The sequence below is a fragment of the Ambystoma mexicanum genome, chromosome 5p, assembly GCF_040938575.1.
Source record: "Ambystoma mexicanum isolate Mex_15411 chromosome 5p, UKY_AmexF1_1, whole genome shotgun sequence".
NCBI classification, from domain to species: Eukaryota; Metazoa; Chordata; class Amphibia; order Caudata; family Ambystomatidae; genus Ambystoma; species Ambystoma mexicanum.
The window spans coordinates 105988642-106013203 of NC_090930.1; the positions used below are offsets into that span (position 1 = coordinate 105988642).

A 24562-nucleotide genomic window follows, 5' to 3' on the forward strand; every position below is an offset into this window, starting at 1 on the left:
TCGAGATATCGTTTGAAACGTTAGTGCCCCCATTGTAAAGTAGCCAGACAATTTGTCTGCATTGTTGCCGCTGAAAGCGCTGCTTTTTTGATTGCTTTATTTGTGCTGATTTTAATTCTATTATTTCATGTGGGTGCTCCCTTTTCCCTAAACTTTCCATCTGTTGCATATGTTGTGATTCTTTTCCAACTTTATTTGCAACTTTAATTTACTTGTAGCATAGTATTTTTTCTACGCTCCTTCTGGCAGAGTCTTTCTATGGTGGCTATGCTTCTGGACGGCCATAATATACTGAGGTCGGATGAGGTATCAAGTTGCCCCGGTGGTGGTGTTGATTTCATTTTTAATACCAGGTTTTCATCTATGATGATTCCTTTGCAGGTTAATTTGAAGATAGAGGCACTGTTGGTGCACATGGCTCTCTCCCTGTCTAGGACTTTCTACTTCCTCATTGTTCATCGCCCCCTGGATCTGATCCTACTTTTACTGATGCCTTTACTGATCTTGTAGCATCGCTGCAGCTCCAGTATAATAATTTGATTGTTGCTGGTGATTTCAACTATATGTATAATGACCCAGCTGACTGCATTTCTGCCAAGTCTATGATGCTATGGATGACTTATCTTTGATGCAACTTGTTACTGAATCCACACATATTCTGGGCAATCACTTGTATTTGGTTTTTGTGAAACATGACATGGTAGCAGTTTCTACTACTCTCAGGATTACCTGGTCCGATCATTTTGTCATTCCTTTCTTTTATAACTTTGCTGACTACGCTCCCACTTCCTGTAATCAGAAAGTGTGGAAATGTAACTGGCGGTTGGTCGATCATTCTCACCTTGTGGCCTCTATTAATGAAATGGTGCTCTTTCTAACCTTCTCGGGATAGAGCTGCTTTTTGTGCCATTAACTCCAGCTATCATCCGCCCATTAAATTGGCTAAACAAAAGTTATTTACTTCCCAGATTGAGAGGTCTGTTAATCAGCCCAAAGAACTCTTTAGGGTCATCCATTCAATTTCTAGTAAGGTGTCCTCTGCTGATTCCATTTCTCCTTCTTAGGTGCTCTGCGACTCCCTTGCTGACTTTTTTATCCATAAGATATCAGATATTCGTGACCATATCTCCTCTACTCGCAACCCTAGATCTGTGGTTCCTCCTGTGGCTGTTGCTGATGATCAGGCCTCTGGGCCTCTGCCTATGGCCAGTTTGTGCTGGGACTCTTTCCCTTCTTTCTCTGATGTTGGCATTATCTGAGCGGCGGAGAGGATGAAATATGCCTAGCCTAATAATGCTATCCCCTTGAGAATTGTGAAAGTGATTATGCCCTCGATTATCTCGAACATCACGACTGCTATTAATCATTCCTGCTCGACTGGGATTATCCCTGCCAAGCTTAAATGTGCTATGGTGATTCCGTTGCTCAAGAAGCCTTCTCTTGATCCTTTGGTTCCTGCCATCTTTTGGCCTTCTTCCATTTTTCCTTTGCTTGGATGGTTTTGTGAAGACACGTCTTTGCTTGATGCATTTCATTCGAGTTTTAGATCTGGCTGAGGTACCGAGACCATTTTGGTCTTGGTACTCGATGACCTTAAACTGATCTCAGATCAGGGTGGAGTGCCGGCATTGATCCTGTTGGATCTTTCAGCTGCTTTTGATACTGTTGTCCACTCCATCTTGATCAGTCGTCTATCCACTGCTGGGGTCCCTGGTCCTGTTCTTGCATGGTTCCAGTCCTTTTGGTCTGATCACTCTCAGTTGCTATCCCTGCAGCCATTCCTCTCCGCTGTCTTGGTCTGTGGTATGTGGGGTTCCTCAGGTGCCTGCCCTTTCACCCACCCTGTTCAACATTTACATCTAGCCACTTGTTGCTCTTATCTGCTCCCACAGCTTCAGATGCTACTCTTATGCTGATGATACTCAGATCAGGTCGTGGGTGGCTGGATGAGCGACAATTGGCTAAAGTTGAATGGGGATAAGTCTGAGGTTCTGGTTGTGGGCTCTGCGCCTGTCGCTTTTTCTTGCATCCCGTCACTGTGGCCTCCTTCTTTTGGTTATTTTCCTGCAGCTGCCCCTGTTGTCAAGAATCTCAGAGTTAAAATCTCTGCTTATATTTCTATGTCCTCTCAGATTAGTTCAGGATGTCAGACTGGCCACTTCAAGCTCAGGATCCTTAGAAACATTTTAGAATAAGTTCCTGATCATCTTCGTGCTCTGGTGGTTGCAGCCTTGGTCCTTAATTGGATTGATTATTGCAATTCTTTATATTTTGCACACAACCTGACTACTTGCTGCAACGCCTCCAAATTTTGCAGAACTCTTCTTCCCGGCTGGTCACTGGGGCTTCCTTCTGGGCACGCATCTCGCCTGTTCCAAGTGCTTTACATTGGCTGCCAGTGGTAAAACGTGTGCATTTTAAGGCTCTGTGTTTGGTACACAGGGCCTTTCATGAGGTTGGACCACATTTTGGCCTTCTGTTCCTGGTCAAATTGAAGGACCATTTTCTTGTTGCTGTGCCCAGATTTCACTTTGCATGCATTGACGGGCGCTCATTTTCGGTGAGGGCCGCCAAGCTGTGGAACACTCTGCCTAGTGCGCTTTACTCTACGGCTGTTCATTTGCTATTTAGAAGGGCTTTAAAAACTTTGCTCTTCTAATTTCCTTGCTTGGTTGCGGTGTCTGCTCAGTCATTAGCACCAAGTTGCCTTTTTGGTGTCAGTTGCGCTGTGCTAAGGTACTAAAAAGGATAAGAACATTTCAACTTCAGGTGTTTGATTAAATAGAGTGAACAAATATGGGAAATTCATCCCCAAAAGTGGTGCCTCGACTGTGTTTTTATAAAGCACCTGAGTCCCAAGAGAGATAAAGTTGGAGGCCTGCTAGGGGTGCAACGTGTTCTCAGACAGGATTCGCAAGTGGTGATGCCTAAAGAATACAGCTGCAAGATCTAAGAAGCCATTCGGATGTGCCTAACTGTCTAGTCTCATGAGGAAGCCATTGTATTACCTGGCAGGGATGAACTCATTGTTCACACTAGCTCCCTGATTGGGTCCTCTCGGAGGTATGTACATTACAAGTTGTCCAAAATTGTCTTGACCTATAAGAGAATACATTGTTGTAACACTTTAACTGAGGGTTATGAACCAATCACATCAGTGTTTTCTGCTGACTGCATGATAAGGTTATCTTGCAAGGGTTTGTATTTAGATATGCACGACAAATGGGGTAATGAACTATAGGGAATGTTTAGAATTTTGTATAGGCGTTAGCAAATGGGGAAACTGGGATTATTTTGCACCTGATATATTTTGCTTATGCTAATGTGGGGTTTGCCACTTTAAAAGATGTAACTTTGAACAGGCATGTCAAGCGCGTTTCAGTTTTCAGCTCTACAGGACAGACTGACACTCCGGCCATATTTGCATGTAATAAAACTTTGTTTTTCTTGCAAACTGTACAGATATTGTTGACCCCCCTGTGGATCAGGTTTTGGGCCTACCTTATACAGCAGGCAACTAAGTGGGACACTTCCAGGGAAGATCCAAGCATAAGTTGGCATGCCACAGACAATTTTCAGGGGTGATTACAAAGTTTGGGTTTCAAGAGTGTCACAGTTCCAGTGGTTTAAAAAATGTCCTGCAGGTTAAGCTCCCAGACACTGAAACGGGAACCAGCATAGGAATTTAAAAGCACCCAAGATGTGGATACAGCTGGTGAAAATGGAAGAATGGGTTCATGGGTCAATGGTGCATATGTGGGTTGTCGTGGCTGAAGTTAGTTATATAGAAGATGTCGTTCAATAACCAAATGCATAAAACGTACATTCAACATAGAGAATTAGGGAAGTATAACAGTGTGTGTGGGGGGGATAATAAACACTTCTTTTTTCATTTTTATTTGGGTTTATACAGAACAAACTCATCTAAGAAGCAATGGAATGCTATACGAGTAATTTGGAGTTGATAGAGGTCTATGAATGAGGAGGTTTCAGGTCATATTATTTGCAAATATTAATATGCAAAGGCTGCATAAACTTAGGAGTAGTAGATTCTAAGTTAAATCTATGAAGAGTGCTGTCAGGAACAAATAAGTATATAAATATATAAAAAGTAAATCTGGCAGGATAGGTCAGGTGATTTTTAACTAACAGTCCAAGGCAACTAAAAAACCCAAAATCCTTTCCTACAGCCTCAAAATGTATTGGGGTTTCTGTCCCAGGTCATTACTTTGTAGTATACAGAATGAGTATGACTCTTTATGTTCCACACTGTTTGATACCTGTATTCTCCCAGGGTCCATGGATCAGTAGAAAAATTTCATTCACTATGAGGTCTTCCCTTTCTCTCTCCTCTTCTTTCTCGGCCAGTTCTCACTGGATGATGGTCTCTTGTCCTCCTCTAGGATCTCCAGCCTTTGCACCTTGAGGCATTCTAATTATGTGGAAGCCTCCGAATCTTGGATGCAGGGAAAGATGGTCTTGGGGAGTGCACATGATAGGCCCCAAAGTCCTGGATGGACAGGTGGATAGGACAGGACGGTGACCAACTACCCGAACACTCGCTCCTATGGTCCCTTTCCATCTTGCCTCCTCCCTGGTAGGGAGAATTGTCAAAATGTGCTAATTTCTCTTACCTTTTGAGAGCCCAAGCAGCTTTGCTGGATTTCTAGGATTTGTTTTTCTACCTGGGAAGAGTGTAAGCCTTTTTTTCCCACTCTTCCATGTATTTTGACATGTGTTTTACTTTTGTGTTCTTTGGTTAAGGAGTTTTAAAACAACTCCATAGGCATCTTTTTCTGTGTGTCACACAGCACCTTCAGTGCAGTGGCACAGGGGTGTCTTTAAGACTCCTCAAGGTTTAAATACCTTCTCTGGGACTGACTACTGTCTCCCGGAGCATGTAAAGTTAAATTGACTTTACTTGTCTTTTTAAAATTACAGACCCAGCACACACTATCTTCCTATAGAGTGCTGGAGAGGTTGCCTAGCTTCGCCTGAGTAAAAACACTCATGTAACAGTCAAATATTACCCTTTCCTACTTTAAGTGGCTGGTGGCAGTGGTTTAAATCAAACTACCAGGATTTTTCCCTATCGCGAACAACGGTAGCTAAAAATCGGGTCAGCCATGTTTTTCAAGATGGAGCCCAAGACCTATCTGTAAAAACAGACTCCGGTCGACTTTTGTCGCTGTTTCTTTTAGGAAAGGTGCTTCTTGTGTTTGTCTCTGCATGCCAAACCAGGTTTGGTCCCTTTTTTCGTTGGCCTTTGGCAGGCTTCAGTGCTGAAGCCCTCCTCTTGCGCCTGAGTGTCTGGGGTGGACAGGATGTGAGGGAGGTGCCCGAAACTCCCTGTGCTTAATCTCCTAGGAGACCTGAATGCACTCTGGCGTGAATGGCTGGCTGGCTGTCCGGCAAGGACAGCCACCCTGCTGGGTGAGTTACAGCCAGGCTGGAATGAATGGGGGAAAACTGTTTAAAAGCAGGTCTCTGGGACTTGGAAAGCTTAGTCGACCACTGGAATGAAAGAACCGAAGAAGAGCTGAAGGAAGAGGACTGCTGCAACTCCTGGACGACTGGTGAAGCCCTGCTGCAGGTCCGAATTGCCTGAAACTCGATATACAAAGAAGCCATTCAAGGTTAACTTCTTCCCTTGAGTTTGGTGGGAACAGCCAACTCGTAAGCCGCCTGGACACCGTCCCCTCCTGGTCAAATTTTCTGCAGAGTGCTGTGGAAAACCGGTAGCCAGTGGTAAGGATACCAGTTTGTGGTCTTTAAGGCACTTGCACATTAAACCGACGTTTAGCCAAGCTTGTGGCCTCTTGCCTGGGCAGTGCAGGAACCTCCCGACGTCCTCCTTGTCCCCACGACTGAAGCACAGAAACCACGAGGTGTGCTCAAACTGCCAGGAATAACTGCCTCAGCTTCAGCTCTTCTTCACTTTAAAGGTACTGTGTAAAGCGGTCCGGAAATCTTTTCGGCCACGGAGAACGTTTGTGAAACATTCCCTTCTTTGAATGCTTGTCCTTCCCTAAACATTTGTCTAGCTTTTCACCTGGCCAAATTCTTCTAAAAACCGTAGCAAAGACTTCACCGTTATCTTCCATAACTGTGCTATCCTATACAAAGAGTCTGCACCATTGACTTTTGCCCAGGCCTATTGATTTAAATTGCTGGTTGTAGTTAACTGAAACCCTTTGCCGTGCCTATGAAAGTATTTGGGCTGCATTTCTTATAACCTTGTCTTTTTACCCCCTTTGTAAGTAACTGAAGTGCCATTTTGCTCCAACTTCAGGGTAGCTGAGCTTGTTCAGTAACATATTGGTGGTGTGTTGTAGTGTATTAGTGTGTGATATTGAGCTGCTCTTGCTAGTGGAATGTTTTCCAACTGACTGTGTAAATAAACATATATTCTTTTACTCAGAAACCTTGAGTCATTGAATCCTTTGTGTAACTATTGATACTGCTCATTTTACTCTTGAGATAAGTCTGGCTGCTCAGCCACTGCTACCACTTTACTGTGTAGTACAGGCTTGTACCAAAGGTGAAATTGTAATAACACGTCTAGTCTTAATTGCATGTAGTGTTCCCAAAGGGTACTGCGTGTGATTCTGCCTAACACTCCCCATTTCCTACCACACGCCTCTGATGCTCAACTTCTCTTAACCAGAAATGGCCTATCACCTCTTCTAACCGTATCCCGGTTTCCCAATCTTCTACTTCTTGTCTTATTTGTTTTTTTAAATATATGTATTGGGTATTTGTAATGCGCCTATTCAGCATATTGGTGTTTCAAGGCACATCAAGACAGCGGGGAGTATGGGGGAGAGGGGGATAGGGATCAAGAAAATGCAAAACAGGTACATTCCTACTAGGCCTTGAGACACTCGGATCATGTAAGTGCTGCAGAGGGGAGTAGAGGGGAAAGTGCAGGTCGGGAGGTGGGAGAAATGATAGGGAGAGAGGCAAATGGTAGAATAAGTGCAAGTGGAACAGGTTCAACACAGCAAAGGCTGGAATGGGGAAACAAGTATGAGGGTACAAGTTAGTAAAATGCAAGATCACATAGGGAGGTTACAAGAGGTTCTGAAGCCATGCCTAGTAGCGCGAGGGGCTAGATCAGGTACACAGGTGCATGATAGGCAAAAGCTAGCTAAGTGTACACACTGGCAAAGCCGCGCCCACAGGTGTACAGAATTTGAGTGGGTGCACAGACAGGCATAGCATAGACTCAATGCATACGTACATTGAACAGCATGGGGCTGCAGGTGAAGATCAGCAAGAAGTCCCTCCAGTGGTTTCAGTAGGTTAGATGTGAAACACAGCGCAGGGCTGAGAAATGACAATCTGTGGATAAAGGTAGGTTAATGCCAACACTGCGCTGGGCTGCAAGAATCAATCCCGTGGTTGCACGCTGGTGCGATGCAAGACACAGCGCTGGCTGGATAAGGGTACGCCGGGTAGTTACAGGCAAGGAACACAGTAGGTAAGTAAACATAAACTGGCAAGCCTCACCAGACGAAGCAGGGTCTACTTCAGACATGCATGCAAACAAGGGGCACAATAGGTAGGTGAATCCATACAAGCATACTGGCAAGCCTCACTACTTTATTTATTTATTTATATTTATATAGCGCGCAAGCAGCCCAGGGGCATTGAGGCGCTGTTACTTGCAAGAGCTTAGTTCTTAGTACACAGGTACAGGAATGGTAGCAGTCGTTGACACATTATGAATATTACGAAACATAATACTGTTGTTACAGATATTGCACTTGGTCATTATATTACACATTATGCAGTGGTTCATATGTTAAGTATTCATGCTGATGTGAAGGACCTTATGTGAAAAGGATGGTTTTAATAGCTTTGGTGCTAAGTAGTCAGACATATGGGCAACTCCTTTCCTGTGACTGCCAGGAGCCGTCAAGCAGGAGAGGTGAGTGGAAATACAGCAAGCCGGGTGGGGATGGGGGGGACAGGGGAGCGGAGCTGGCATGTCATCATCACCAGGCAAGGCGGAGGGTCCGGCAGTAGCATCAGGAGAATAAGGCTGGCAGGCGGTCTCAAAGCCAGCCACGCGTTGGGGTAGATGCGGCACCAAGCCACTGGGGGCAATTTGAATCCATAAGAGGACTAAGGCGACAAGGGAGGGATGTGGAGACAGAAAGTACAAGTGTGTCTCTCTTACCAAGAAGGTAAGAGAACCGCAGGGCAGTGGTGCAACTCACCTGCCAAGAGGTGAAGCAACTCGTGGCGGTACTGGTGGCATGGCAGGGGCCCCTCCAAGTCTGAACAGGCCGAGACAGGGATTTCTATACCACCCTTAGATGGTGCCCTTGGAGGGGGCTGGCATTGCCTGATGGTATCGCCTCCTGGCTCCTGGTCCTGGAAGGACGATATTCCGGCCCAAGGCCAATCCGAACAGTGGAGGTGGGTTGGAGGGGGATTCAAGCCTCTGCAGCCTCGAGGCTGCTCCTTCGGCCATGATGGCATGCCCGGTCGATCAAATACGTAAATATAGATGTATCCCACCCTGTATGTAAACAGTCTAAGCAGAAACATTATTTAGGAATAATCACTCGATAATTGCTTTCCGGGTGATCTCTAAGTTGCATCAATCCTCTAATTCGATTATTTGTAGAAGTCTTAGCAGAATTGAGCTAGTTGGAGAGGAAAAACATTCTTGTACTTACATGTGCTCTTTAATTCATATTAATAATAATAAAGTGATTCATACAAAGACAGTTTGAACTCCACATTGAAGTCTGTGTTCCATTCCATAATAAACATATCGTGATCAAAGAAAAACCATTTGTCTTCATGATTCATAATAAAAAAACAAAACATTAAACAACATGACAAACAAAATTAAGGTTTCAACGTGTAACATTAAAGGTGAGTTATACAAGAGGGAAACTTGAATATAGTTCCCTTATTCGAACACCCTGTTGTAGGTGTCTTGGAAGAACTCCCTGTGTCTTTCCCTGGTAATTACTCTATTTGGTAAAAGAAGCAGTTGGTGAAGGTTCCAAAATGTTGTCCTAGGGCTTGGCTGTAGTCTGGTATATGGGTCTTTTATGGTAAAATAATTCTTTGCATACGTGGTGCTTGGTTCCCTACCAAGCTCTTCACGGTTCGGGCCGGTCGATCAGTCAATATAGTAGGATCCCGGCAGGGTCCTTGAGAAGCATGCTTTTGTGGGCAAGTTGAATCTTCTGCAAAGAGATGTGTCAAATACTACAACTATTCAACCGATCTCTCTCCTGATCTCCACTCCACCCTTCCTTTATCAACTCGTGTATGAACCCCTCATCCCTTTCCTGTTGTTCCACCCCCCTTCTTTAACCACCTCTCATCACTGTACTCTCCTTCCCACTTATCCTCTCTTCTTTGAGTTATTTGCTCCTTTGGACACATTCCCTTTCCCAGCCCCACAACTGTAAATACCCAGTATCTCTTCCAGCTTCTTTACCTCCTCCAGCACCTTCCCTTGGATGGAGCAATACAAGAGGGTAGCAGCAACAATGTCGTTCAATCATCAGCAGGAGGAGGGTGCTCCCACATCTGTATCAGTGGTACAAATGGTAAGGCGTTTCAGTGGAGCACACAAACAGTGCACAAGTAGATGCTCTCATTGTTTCAACTGGATGGAGGAGGAAGCACCACATAAAGAATTCCGTGGGTCAGAGAGCAACAGAGTTTAATCTTCAGGAGAACCTAGAATCAGCAGCCTCTTCTGTAAGCTACTCTGATGTAGTTCCACACACATAAAAGATGGTATTGACCCCAGCCAGCCAGACACATCCCAAGCACCTTCCAAACCATGGGCTGGCCTTCCAAATCAAGGAGGTTCAGGGAAAGGTAGCCTGACTCCTATTTTGTGGGCACCTGTTCCTGCTCAGGGAATAGTAGGCTACATTTGGTGTGCAATAGGCTACTAACATAGTGAAAAAGGCAACACTGCAAGTATACAGCTATTACCATCCTTTAATACGGGGAAATGATATGGGTCAGAAAACTCAGCCAAATAACCCTGCCCTGGAACCTGTGTGATCTACAAAGGCAGCAGACACAAACATGATGTGCAGTGTCTATTTAGCACTGAATTAAGATCGGGAAACTAAGCAGTTAGCAACAAGACTAAAAGGGGTGAATAGTCATTCGGAAAGAGCAATGAATTGATTTTTAGCCCAGCAATCCCGCTCCAGAGGAAACTAACCGGGAATTCGATTTAGATAGATTATAATGCATTTATATGGTAGCTCCACCAACCAAATCCTTGACTTCTATTTACATTATTAACACGCTAAATGTTTAACCTTGAGTTGATAGGAAATGTCTCAAGAAATTCAGTAGTTCCAGATCATGAGTCCCAATTCCACCTACAGTGCCTGCCTACATACATAAGTTTCTTTCAAGTCCGTACAGCCATTCCTATTGTATGGTTTAAGGAGGCCAAGTCACACATATTTGAATGCTAATACAGCCGAGCCACCATGATCCTAAAACATTCATCATACGGGGCGGAGGGATGAAACACCTCGATAGTGTACATTGTGCAGGGGAGAGACTTTTTGAGGAATCCCTGATTGTGGGGAAGAATCTGAAAGGAACATATGGACATCTTTTGTTGCCTTGTAATGTGTAGATGAAATGGGTTACGTGGAGAGTCATGAATGCAAACAAGGCCTGTGGTTGTGTGACATATTTCCACCATGTGCACCCCCTGGGCCATCTCTCCCATCAGGTCCAGCTTGGTCTGATTCGAAATTGACAGATTTCAAGCAGCCGCACTTAAAAGTATTGAAGATCAATTGCAAATTCTCATCTGGAGAACCTATTCTTAGCGCACCCAGTGGCTCCTCTTTGATGTCTATGTTTCAGGTACAACCAAGTCCATGTAAATTATAAAGAGAGAGTTGAGCTGACTCCGATACATTCCCAACAGAGAAGTAAAGTCTTTCTTTTCTGTCATTCTCTTAGACATTTCTTTACCAGGAGAGTTAATGATTTTACAAACTCCTCTTTTCAAAGATCACAGGAGTGTGCCAATTTTGGTAGCATTCTATATCCGCTATTACACTAAATAACAACTCATTATTCCACCTGCACTGGTTTCACCACAATGGTTCTTCCTTGGTAACATGTCCATCGGCTTCAGCCCTCAGCCTTCTAAGGAAGACACGCAGCGCTATGCATTAATTTCCTACATCAATTATCCATCCTGAACAGGCCAGTGTTCCAGTTGTGTCACCAGGATGCATTTTTACTGAGCTATCCTTATGATGTTTACAATAACAGATGTACATGGTTCGCTGCGTGAAGCGAATGGCTAACAATCAATGGGGGTCATTACAACCCTGGCAGTAGGGGATTAATGGGGCCGGTAGAGCTGCCGGCCCCCGTTCACCCCCTACCGCCTCATTACCAGGTCCGTGGGACCCACTAGAACCAGGCGTCCGTAGCGGGTCCCGCGAGCGGTCCAGCATGCTCCCCATTCCCATTGAACCCTATGGGGGCTCGAATGGGAATGGGGATGCACAGGGTCTGGGTTCCCTGAATGGGGAAATACCCGGCCCTACAAGGTCGGAATGGCCCAGTATTTCCCCATTCAGGGAATCTGGACCCGGTACTTGGTATGGGGGTTGCCATGCCGCTAAAAGCGGCATGGCTACCTCCATACTCAGAATAACCCCCAATGTGTCTACGCAACTGAGAATATGGGCCTTATTACGACCCTGGCGGTAGCCGTGCCCTTATTAAGGGCACAGCTGCCTCCGGTAATTAATTTTTACCAGAGCCCAGAAAAGGGCAATAACCCGTTCTTGCCGACCTTGGTGGACCCGGTTATTGCCCTTTTCTGGGCGTCGGTAAAAATTAATCGCCATTCCCATTTGAGCCCCCTTAGGGCTCAAATGGGAATGGGGAGGATGATAACAACGTTAGCATCCTGGTCTGCTAGCGGGTCCCGCTAAAGACGCCTGGTCTGGCCAGGCGTCCTGAGCGGGACCCACAGCAGACCTCGTAATGAGGCGCCATGGAATGAACGGTGCTGGTCCCTTACCGGCAACGTTCATTCCGGGGCCGCCAAGGTCCTAATGAGGCCCAATGTCTTTTGTTTGGAAACATTGGCCCTGATTCACAGAGATTTGTAGTGAAGCAACTGAGATGGCCACAAGCATCTCTTGAACCTGGGACCTTGTAACTCATTCACAAACTCTAAAACTGGAGCATCTCTAAGTTACCCTACAGCAGATTTTGGGATCACATTTGCACGCGAGCAACCTCAAAGATGCCCACGACATCTGAACATTTGCATCAGTTGTGAAGTTTGCGAATCGGGTTACAGTAGGAGGTGCACATCTGAGATTTGCAGTAATCTATTGTTCAAGAGCAATTCAAATTTGCATTGATATTTCAACTAAACATACCTATCCTCTTACACCAAACCCTTTTCTCTCTCTTGCCACAGATGCTCTAACTTACAATGGCATTCCAATCTACGTGATCATTCTTATCATAGTATGCATCCTTGCTCTATTCAGCTGCGTGGCTGTTGCTATGCGTGCACACTGGAGCCAGGAGGAACAAAAAGCCTGTGAGTAAACAAGTCTCTCAAAATCACTGAAGAAAAGCATTCAATTTGTACACTTACTCTGGTAATGTGACGTGTCTGAGTGCCTGCATCTCGTGAAGTCTTGATTCCCCTCAACAAATGCACACCGTGGTATTTTGAACAGGAGTTCTTAAACCACGCAGTACTATGAGTCCAGTGCATGACTGCTTCATCATTAGAGCTTGAATATTGAATTATACGTTTGAGAGTCTAGTAAGAAAAGGTAGACATTAGTGCAAGTCCTGTCATTAAAGACATCAAAGGAAGAATCGTTAGCTCTCGATGTGAACCCTGATAAGTTTGGTCTTGGTTTACTGTATATGTTCATTTCTATTATCAGATGTAAAAATCTTAGCTTTCCACATAATGCCCTACAGGCAGCATACAATGCAGATTGATTCAGCTGTACTGCAAGTTATATTTTACAGATTTTTTCAAATCCATTTTAGCCCTGTTTGTGGATAGACATTGATTATGTAGAGAATCAGATCATGCCCAAAAATCCAAATATGGGTCAGTACTATGTTTTACATTGAAAGGGCGATATGGTGGACATCTTAGATGCACACTTTTTGACCCCTTTTGGGGTCAGCGTTGTGACCAATGAACAGAAAAGTTTGGTATTGTAGCTATCATCCCCAGCGCTGGGTGGGGGGGGGGGGGTTGAGGGGTGGCATTTGCTCAGGCCCATTGAGGACTGAGGTCCATTCCTGCCCATGTTCGTAACCCGACAAGTGAATAATTGCTATCCGCTCCCTGGGGGTTTCCGGGAGTGCAATAGTTTTTTTATTCCCTCAGACAGGCTCTGCTTGTGAGAGCCCAATCTCCCGAAGAAAAAAAAAGAAACAAGATGGCCACCACCATACCATAGGAAAGGGATGTAGTCTCTTTTCTATTTCAATGGCGGCATCTGTGGTCTGAAGGAGCGTCAGGACCGGATCACAATGCTCCAGACCAGGAGGTGAGTGAGGAGGGAGAAAGGGTGAAGTGGAAGGGTGCGAGATCTTTTTGGCCATGAAGGGGAGGGGGAGGTTGTGGGGAGGCAACAGGTAGAGGCCCCCTCTTTCATCCTCACAATTAAGATGGTGCCAGCCGGGGAAGGGACTTGGGTGGCTGGAAAAAGGGGAGGTACGCAGTGTGGCACGCCTGGCTTTCCAGCCACCTGCTTAGCAGAGCGCTGTTCTCCCGTTGCAAATACATCTTACTTGACTGAGAAAGGGTTTGATCAGAAGATTTAATCAAAGCTGGACAGAGGTATGACGATAGTCTGCAGCCATACACTGAGAAATATTTGGTGGGAATATAGAAACCAGTTCAGAAAAAGGTGTGGGGAGGCAAGACGAGGACTTGCTAAAATGTGGTCAGGAGCAGCCTGCACATTCCCTCACTCTTCTTTATGGGCAGTTGGATCCTATGCACTGGCCCTTACAGTTAGTGGTTGGTATTTCTTAGTCTGTGCTTTGGGAGAGTTACGACAAGCAGGAAGGAAATTAATAAAGGATGCAAACCAATTATCAGCGTTTGCGGAATAAAGAGACAATTGAATGGTCCTTGGGGATGTGAGAACATTCCTTATAAAAGCTGGGATGGAAACAATGTGACAGAAATGATCATCAAGGTAGATGTCTGTAGTGCTTGGAAGGCAAAACATTTTGAGAACCTGTTTTATTTTTTTAATTTTCATATGGCGTCTCTATAAAGGAAATAGCCCTTTGATGAATTCCATTTTTTAGGGTTCATTAAATGAAACTCAAAAAGGATCCTGTAAGGAAATCTCCTCAAAATTCTATTTTTGTCATATTCTTAGTGCAGTCGGCTTTCCATAGGTTTAGTCTTGCCATTGAGGTTATCCAGTGACCTTCGAGCGAGAGTCGCTTTTTATGTTTAGGAGGAAAATTTGGTTGTACCTCTGATGGGGCATTATCAGATAATAATGTATGGATGAGCCATATATTCATGTATTTTATAAAAATTGATTTTACTCAACCAACATAATTCAATGGAACCAATATTCCAATGGCTCGGGAGCAATACTGTTGAAAAATACAAGTCAATGCCTGGCCCCTTATGGCACTGCCCATCTCAGTTGTGTTATTATTATTATTATTATTATTATTATTATTATTATTATTATTATTAATAATAATAATAACTTATTTATTCAGCAGGGATCTAACTTTGAGAAGCAATGGAGCACTTTAGGGGGAAGTATTCCGTGAGGGAAGCAAAGATACAAGGGACTAAAAAGCTAACAATGGGGGAAGGAGGACAGGCAGCAAGCAACCAGCAGAGGAAACGGGGCACGGGGGCAATAGCCCCCTCTCAGGTTAGGTGGGGAGAGGAGGTTGTGTGGTCCTACGTGTTAGTGAGGTGCCAATCCTTGAAGAAGCAGGTCTTGAGCTCCTGTCTGAAATGTAGACGTGAAGGGTTGAATCTGTTGTTGACAGGCTGAGGTGCCAGAGCCTGGGGCCATAGACAGAGAATGACAGCATTCTTGCTCTTTTCTTTCAACACCAGTGGAGCTGAAGTCTGCACATGTCCTTACTTCTGGTGGATTGTAGGCCTCCAGAGATGCAGTGCTTCTCAGCAAGGTAGTTCAGGCCCTGAAGGTGACGAATTAGTAGATGGTGCAGCAGGATTTCTAGGTGAAACCCTCTAGCTTGAGTCAGTACATTTCTATGAGGATCAGGTGATGTGGTCGAATTTGCTTGCAGATTGCATTTCGGAGATTTTTTGCAGCATGTAAGATACATCTATGGGGTATCAGGGTGATTTCTGGAAGAAATTCCAGAATATAATTTCTGCAGTCTTACCGTGATACTTTTTTGGTCCGCTATGGCACTGCACATTTCACCTGTACTGTAATGCTATTTTGGTCCACTATGACTGACCCTGCACATGCCAATTGTACTACAATACATGCATTTATATTTGTCTTCAACTCTGTGAGTCTCGATTGCACTATAAATGTTGCATTCTTGTCACCAAAGACCTTGTATTGCACTGGCTCCTTATACTTCCACTCTGGTCCTCCAGTAACTTGTCTGTACAATCCCATGTCCACTAAGCCACGCCCATCATTTCTACATTGCACTGCCTCCTTATACTTCCACTCTTCCTCCAGTAACTTGTCTGTACAATCCCATGTCCACTAAGCCTCACCCATCATTTCTACATTGCACTGCCTCCTTATACTTCCACTCTGGTCCTCCACTAACTTGTCTGTACAATCCCATGTCCACTAAGCCACACCCATAATTTCTTCTTCGGTCCCCACACTCCTTATCTCTACGTCTGTCGGTTGGATAGCATGCCGACACTCCTCTTCCCTCCATCCCTTTCACATCTAATGCTCTGTTTTTAATCCAACCTCTGCTCTCGCATGCTGGGGGCCAGCCCGGTGTGATGTCGGGCATATTGATGGCTGAGGGCCCGACTTCAAGTGTAAGCCTGTCAAAGGCCGTGTGCGCTGTGCGTCGCTGCGTGCAAATAAACACTCGACCACTCGTTGCAGTGCATAAACCCGGACTGCCGTTCTAACGGCAGTTCCGGTGATTCCTTTATTTTCCAGATGTTACGTGACCCGGAAGTATCCTGGCACGTGACACCACATTCCTCCCCAACTTGGAGATGTTTGTACAACAATTAACAAAATGTATATGACAGGTGTGGTGCATTCCAAACCTTCTGGACCTCATCTGGGCAGGCTCGCCTGCACGTAGATTCCGTCCACCACGTATCCTTGGAGGCGGGATGATGGTCTTGGCCGCTCTCTCAGGTGGTACCGGGGATTTCCCCTCTCGGGATAGTCTGCTACAGGGGACCCGTGTCTGGTTCTATCTCCTTGCCGGTGGAGTGTCTCTGTTTCTCGTGGTGTATCATAGGTTCGGGGTGTCATCTGGTCTCGTGGTGTGCAAGGTGTTGCAGACTCTTCCCTTCCGGCTGTCAGGCTTTCTTCCCACAGCTCGAGTGGTACTTTCCGGAAATGTGATGCGTTCCTCGTCACTGTTTCGCTTCCTCTGGTGGCGCTAATCATGCTTTGCGGCACTGACTGTCCAAGGTTGGAATTCAAAGTTGAGGGACATCTTCTTGGGCATGGCCCGGTTCTTGACGATGATGGTATCTCCTGGTGTTAGATCTCGGTGGCTGGCCCGTCGAGTGATGCTCTCTTGTTCATTTCGCCTCAATCTCATGGCGTCTATAGCTGGGATGTCTGGTTCAGGGGCTACCCACTGTGGGTGTATGGGGAGTTCTGTCTGTATGGGTACCCCAAACATGAGGGCAGCTGGGCTGATTCCTGTAGAGGAGTGTGGGATCTGCCTATGGGTCCTCAGGAAGCGATAGACTGCCTTCAGCCAGGGATGTCCCTGTTCCTTGGCAATGCGGATAACTTTATTGAGTGACCCCATGAACCTTTCGGCGTCGCCGTTTGCTTGTGGCCATCCTGGGGTGATCCGTTTGTGTCTTACGTTTAGGTCTTTGAAGAACGTGAACGGTGGCTGGTGAACGGTGGTCCGTTGTCACTCTTGACTTTTGATGGGATTCTATATGTTTGGAAAATCTTTTCCAATGTGAAGATCATTGTCTCTGCATTGGTGTACGGTACGTGTTCTACTTCAGGATATCTACTGAATTCGTCGATCACAACGAGTAGGTATCCTTCGCCGGCGATTGTGCAGTGGTCCATGCTGACGGCTTCCCATCGCTGGTTGCTTCTTGGGGCGCTGATGATGGGTTCTGGGTGCTCATACCTCCAGGAGGCTTGGCAGGCTGCACAGGAGTCCAACAGCTCCACTACCCGTTGTTGTATGTTGGGCATCTACATCCTGGATTTTAGGTATGCCGTTGTCTTCACGATGCCCTGATGTCCGCTGTGGGCTAGCTTGAGTGCTCTCTCCTCTAGTAATGCAGTTAGCACAATTCGGTGGCCTTTGAGGAGCACTCCTTCTGGGGTGATTGAGAGCTCATGGCGGACCCGGAATAGTGCTCGAAGTTTCGTTTGAGCGGATGTGGTGCGTTGGGCCATGGAGGTGAGGAAGTTTTTCCAGTTACCTGACTGGATAGCGGTGGTGGTGTGTATTAGGATTGCAAGGTCAGGGCCCGTGGTTGTGCGCAGACGATTACGTGGCATACGTGTTCATCTGTCTCTGTCGCGTGGCGTTGTTCCTGATCTGTGGCGGGCCGTGGGTGACGGGACAGGTAGTCGGCTGGATTGTCTGTTCCTGGTCGGTAGTCCACCTCTATATTGTAGGGTTGTAGCTGTAGCATCCATTTTTTGATGCGTGCTGGGGGATGAGGTGCTGAGCCTCTGAATATTGGGATCAGAGGCTTGTGGTCCGAGAATACTTTGGCTTGCTTGCCTAATAGATACACCTTGAAGTGTCTGCATCCCCACAGGATGGCGAGGGCCTCTTTCTCTATGTGGGCATAGTTCTGCTCGGGTTTGGTGAGCGCCCGACTGGCAAACGCAATGGGGTACGCGTTTACTTCGCTATCCGTTTGGGTTAGTACTGCCCCTAGGCCGACCGGACTGGCATGAACTAAGAGTTCGGTGTGTCTTTCTATGTCGAAGAATGCCATGGTTGTGGAGGTCGATAGGGTGTTTTTGATTTGTTGGAAGGCTTGTTGGTGGATGTGTGTCCACTCCCACTTCTGATCTTCCCTTGTTAGTTCCCGGAGTGGGCTCGCAATGCTAGCGAGGTCTGGTATGAATCTCGCGCAGTATGTCGCCATCCCCATGAAGCTCCTCACCTCGTGGCAGATTGTGGGGCTTTAGTGTTCTTGATATCGTTTACTTTGGAGGGGTCTGGCGATACTCCTTTCACGTTGAATATGTATCCGAAGAAGCATAGCTCTTCCTTTGCGAATTCGCACTTTTCTGCGTTTAGTGTCAAACTATTTTGATGTTTAGTGTCAAACTATTTTCATGTTGGAATACTTCCGCGGCTGATGAAATCCCAAAGTTTAGCCGTTTGTATCGCCTCAGACCGAGATGGGAGGAGAATGTAGTGATGTATCTCGACTCCTTTGCTAGTCCGAGTTGGTGATAGCCAGATCTAAGGTCGAGTTTGCTAAATATTATTGCCCCTGTTAAATCGACAATAAGTTCATCAATTGTTGGGGTTATGTGGCGTTCTCTCCCGATGGCTGCATTGGGGAGCCTCATGTCAATACAAATCCGTACCGCGTTGGGTTGTTTAGGTTTTTGAGCGACTACCATGGGGGACACCCACGGGGTTGGGCCTGATGTTTTCTCAATTATTCCCGCTTCTTCCAGCTTGGCTAGTTCCTTTTCCACTGCATCTCTCATGTGGAACGGTATCCGTCGGTGACGTAGAGCTTTCGGCTCGATGGTGGGGTCTATGTGGAGCTTGATTGTTTGGCCTTTCAGACATCCGATGCCTTGGAATATCTTCTGATGTTGTTCTAGGAGGTCGTCGAGCTTATTGTGTTGGACGCTGAAGGCGAACTGTATTAGCTTCAGTTTTTCCACTGTTTTGCAGCTTAGTAGTGTTTCGCAGCCAGCGTCAACGACGTACACACGTGCCAGGCATCTGGTGTCATTGTGTGAGAAGTCTGATTTGAAAGACCCTTGCACAGGAAAAGGTTTCTTGCATCCGTAGGCGTACAGTCAAACTTTTCTCTCATGGAGTTTAGGTTTTGGGCGAAGTTTACTGAATGCTGTTGTTGGCATTACATTTACCGTTGCACGGGTGTCAATGACTACACGCAGGGGTTCTCCATCAGAGATGATTGTGCATGATGGTCTCTTTCGTTGTCGGAAACAACGTGGTTCAACGGATGAGATGAGGTGTACACAATGTATTCGTTTGCTCACTCTTTTCCGTTTGTCTTTTTCCCTTCTGTCAGGGGATTCACTGTCGTCACTGTCGTCGTTTTCGCATGTGTCCGGGGATCTTTGGGTATGGTCTACGGCTCTCGCTTTTCCTTTCCTGTTTGACTGATGAGGTGTTTCTCTGGGGGCAAACTTCTTCTGGTGCTCTTGTGTCTGTCGCAATGTTTGCTCCCTGTCGTTTCTGCTTGGCGGGTTTAGACAGACTGCTGCGTAGTGGTTGAGGCGGTTACATTTCCGGCACGTTGTTCCCCACGCGGGGCAGGACTCTCCTCTGTGCCATTGGCCACCGCACCATTTGCAGGCATTTTCCCTCCCCTGTGGTGTTTGTGGTGCTCTTGCCTTTCACGGGTGTTCTGATGTCTTGATATGGCTGCAACGTCTTAGGTTGGCTTTGGGTTGTCAAGTGGAAGTCTTTGGATAGCTGCTTCAATTACTGCTACCTGGTCTTCCGTTTGCTCGCGAAGGCGTGCCATTTCTAGGATGCGGGATAGGCGTATGTTCTTCTCCGAGAGGATGGCCCTTCTTAGTTTTTCGGATGACACGCCGTTTATTATCTGGAGGCGGATGGCAAACTCGTCATTGGGAAATTCGCAGCCGACCGCCATTTCACGGAGGCGTGCGTGAAATTTGTCAACCGTTTCCTTTTCTCGTTGTCTGGCCATGCAGAAATGAAAACGTTCATAATCTGGGTTGAGGTCTGGTTTAAACATGTTTGTAAGTGCGTTTTTCGCAACATCATAATTGTTTGCGTCTCCGCGTCTTGCATAACGTTAAACAGGTGCAGGGCTGCTGATCTGATGTTGAGCAGGAGAAAAGTGCGTTTCTTCCTCGCTACCGTGATTTCTCTCGCGTTGAGGTGCATTTCAAATTGTTGTAGCCAGATCTCCCAGTGAATGGCTGCTCCTGTGGTGAATGGGTCAAAGGTGGCATGAGTGTGGTGAGCGCTGGGTCGGGGTGATCTGGGGTGATACTTCTCCTGGTTGATGAGCTTGTGTTGGCCCTGGAGGGGCTTGTCTCCCTACTGGACATGTTGTGATTTTTGGGGTGAGGAGAGGGGCACAGTCAGAGTGCGTGCTTATTTGACTACACTCACCGGTGTCCTGAGACTGGTGCCTGGATGCATGAGTCGTGGCCTTTGTTTGTAGTGCTGTTCTCTGTTATCCTGGAGGTCTTCTTATATATATATTCCATATATGAGGTCTGGATTGTGGCTACCTGATGTTGTCCTTTTCTTTTCCTTGGATTGAGTGTCCAAAAATGAAGACAAACGTATTCCAGTCTTTGCGTTCTTTGCGTGAGGCCCCTGGAACGTTGGGGGGCTGAAAGCAAGGCTTTGTTTCCTTGAGCGATGATTCACTGTGTATATAGAATGTTGGGGGGCTGAAAGAAAGGCTTTGTTTCCTTGAGCAATGATTCACTGTGTACACAGAACGTTGGGGGCTGAAAGCGAGGCTCTGCTGCAGCGTGTGTTAATACGCGGCACCCTGAGATGCTGAATAGGCCTCTCACTCTCCCCTTGCTGAGCCGGGCTCATTTCTTTCCTTCGTTGCCAGTGTAAGTGTAAGCCTGTCAAAGGCCGTGTGCGCTGTGCATCGCTGCGCGCAAATAAACACTCGACCACTCGTTGCAGTGCATAAACCCGGACTGCCGTTCTAACAGCAGTTCCGGTGAATCCTTTATTTTCCGGATGTCACGTGACCCGGAAGTATCCGGCACGTGACACCACACCCGGCATACTCGTTCCTTCCTATTCGGTTGGGCTAGTTCTTTCTTGTTGATGCTCCCTCATTCCACTGTCAGCACCCCCTTCAGGGTAGCACCTATATATTTTGTTTTATTGCTTATACCTTAAGCGTAACTCAAGGGCAATGGAGCATTTTTACAACAGAAGGGTGCCAGCAATGGGCTTGGCATTTTATGCATTAACACAGTATTGTTGGTGGAGGCACAACAGGATTTTTATTAATCTAGCATCTGTTTGTTGAAAGAGACACATTTTTAGTGTTTTGCAGATCTGGGAGAAGTTGGTGGCATTTCAAGCTTCTACTGGGATTGAGTTCCACGTGGTGAGGATGTGGCAGTGGAAGGACAGAACTTCTCTTTACCAGCTAGCTTAGACCACAAAGTTGTGAAATCTGGCTACCAAGAATGCTGGTGTTCCGTGCAACTCTGCTTTGTATCTGATTCATGCAGTTTTTAATATAATGCTGGGGCGAAAGAGGAGCCAGTGAAGTTTGCACACCTCCCTGGCATTACGAACGCCCGGGCAGACATACCGAGTCACCTCACCAGAGCTTCTCACAAGAGAGCTGAATAGGGAGATTGTTGGGTTTCAATTTCACACAGGCTGGTCTCGCCAAATCCTAGTTTGGCACTCACTATGGGAAACACTGTGTCATGGATTTCCCTCCCCCCAATCCCACTGTCGCACCCAGGGGGCACCCTCACAACACCACAATTGACCATGCCCCCCTTCTTCCACTCAACACCCCTTTCACAAGCGGGATGCACACGAAAGAACCTGTGTCTCACCCCAGCCCGCTGCTCCTCCATCCACCTCTATAAATCCCTTCCTCCACTACATTCAGCCATCATTTCTCCCACCCTCATCCTTGTGCCCTAATGGATCCACCCCAATCCGGCCAAGCACTCCACCCCTTACTGTTTCAGCCCACCACTGCCAATGCCCCCATGCCTGAGCCATGAGGCACAAATGTGGTCATACGCTGTTCCTGATATGCCGCCATTCAGGAAAGGGAACCTGTCGGGAACCTTTTCCAGCAAATTGGGAAATACTAATTGTGCATTAGATCTTCTCAACATTGGCTTGTCCCCCAGATCAGCCTGGTCACGACCAGCTAGAAGAAGTGCTATATGTTCTTCTCCAGGGAGTTCTATGGGTAGGGGCCGCCCTAAGTGATGCACTGGTGATTCTGTGAGACTTCAACCTGGTGTATGTGTTTCCTCCATTCACGATAACTCCTTGTTCACTGAGTAAGTTCAAGGCGAATGGAGTAATCATAATCTTGATAGTTCTGAGCAGGGCATTGAAGATGTAGTTGCCTGTCATGCTGGATCTCAGACAGCCGGTCATGCTGGATTTGATAGCCAGTCATGCTGGATCTGATAGCCAGTCGTGCTGGATCTGATAGGCGGTCATGCTGGATCTGATAGCCAGTCATGCTGGATCTGATAGCCAGTCATGCTGAATCTGATAGCCAGTTGTGCTGGATCTGATAGCCAGACGTGCTGGATCTGATAGGCAGCTGTGCTGGATCTGATTGCCAGCATTGTTGGATCTGATAGCCAGCCATGCTTGGCATACTGCTGTGTGTTTCTTGGAAGCTACCATGGATGAAGGATCTGTTGAGGTAAGGTTAATATAGAGTGTGTCTACCTAATACAATGCCTGGCTATTGAGAGGGTGAGGTACAGTTATCAGGCTTTATCTGGGAAGGTACTTGGTGTGACGATCTCTGCAAGGCACATGCTCACCAAGTGCATTGAACTTTGTTGCTGGTGAAAGTTCACAAGTTGATGTCGGGAAAACAGGTTAGATAAATTGTTGTGCTCCACTGGCAATGTTGGGACATTTTGTCAGTCACTAGACAGTGTTTTGGCTGTCCACTCACATTTTAATAGAACGTCCAAACATGCCCTTTGTTTTACCAATGGTTCTGCAGTTTCTCTAGGGTCCTACTAACATGTACCAGCCAAAACGATTTCTTACTCCCCCTCCGGACCTTAATGTAGCATTAACATAGCTGATAGTGGCTCCATTTGGGAATCCACATTCTGGTCCATTATACCGTTTATCGATTAAGGTTGCTTTTGTAGTAGCTATCACTACTGCTGGAAGGACCATGGAGCTACAGCCCCCCTTCTTTACTTCTCCAACATTCTTGCAAGTTTTCAACGAGAATGTCATTCTGAAAGTAAAGCTATTGCTACTGCCAAAGGTAGGGCCAGAATTCTCTAGCAGCAAAGTCATTTGCTAGAATTCTTTCCCGCTCCTCACCTGTCTAATGTGGAGGAGAGATTTCATGGCTTGGACCCTAGAAGGTCACTCAAATTTGACCTTTCAAGATCCAAAAATATCGTTTAGATGATCCATTTTTCATTTGGTTTGCACGATAAAAAGAAATAGGGAAGTCAATCACCAGACAGACCATCTCTAGATGAAATGTTCTGTGTATCAAGACGTGCTATTGCCTGGAGCAGGCCGTAGCATAAAGTCCCTGAAGGGTTGCTCGCCTCAAGATGTGCTATGGCCTGGAGCAGGCTGTAGCATGAGGTCCCTGAAGGGTTGTTCGCATCAATACCTGCTATGGCCTGGAGAAGGCCGTAGAATGAGGTCCCTGAAGTGTTGCTCGCATCAAGACATGCTATGGCCTGGAGCAGGCCGTAGCATGAGGTCCCCTAAGTGTTGCTCACATCAAGACATGCTATGGCCTGGAGCAGGCCGTAGCATGAGGTCCCTGAAGTGTTGCTCGCATCAAGACATGCTATGGCCTGGAGCAGGCCGTAGCATGAGGTCCCCTAAGTGTTGCTCACATCAAGACAGACCATCTCTAGATTAAATGTTCTGTGTATCAAGACGTGCTATTGCCTGGAGCTGGCCGTAGCATGCGGTCCCTGAAGTGTTGCTCGCATCAAGACGTGCAATGGCCTGGAGCAGGCCTTAGCATGAAGTCCCCTAAGTGTTGCTCGCATCAAGACATGCTATGGACTGGAGCAGGCCATAGCATGAGGTCCCTGAAGTGTTGCTCACATCAAGATGTGCAATGGCCTGGAGCAGGCCTTAGCATGAAGTCCCCTAAGTGTTGCTCGCATCAAGACATGCTATGGCCTGGAGCAGGACGCAGCATGAGGTCCCAGAAGTGTTGCTCACATCAAGACGTGCTGTGTCCTGGAACAGGAAGTAGCATGAGGTCCCTGAGGTGTTGCTCACATCAAGATGTGCTTTGGCTAGGAGCAGGTCATAGCATGAGGTCCTGCTTGCATCAAGACTTGCTATGACATGGAGCAGGCTGTAGCATGAGGTCCCTGAAGTGTTGCTTGCATCAAGACGTGCTTTGGCCTAGAGCAGGTCA

General features: G+C 46.6%; 1 protein-coding gene across 10 annotated transcripts in view; it reads left to right on the forward strand.

The window, feature by feature from the left end:
• The window catches only part of LOC138480764 (uncharacterized), an 807842-nt gene that overhangs the window by 754000 nt on the left and 29280 nt on the right, over positions 1-24562 (forward strand). For 8 of the 10 annotated variants that reach the window (XM_069612499.1, XM_069612500.1, XM_069612506.1 and 5 more), the window contains one exon: positions 12470-12595. The exons of the other annotated variants lie outside the window; for them this stretch is intronic. In XM_069612499.1, coding sequence (XP_069468600.1) covers positions 12470-12595 — 126 coding nt within the window. The remainder of the gene's footprint in view (positions 1-12469; positions 12596-24562) is intronic. 10 annotated transcript variants of the gene reach the window in all.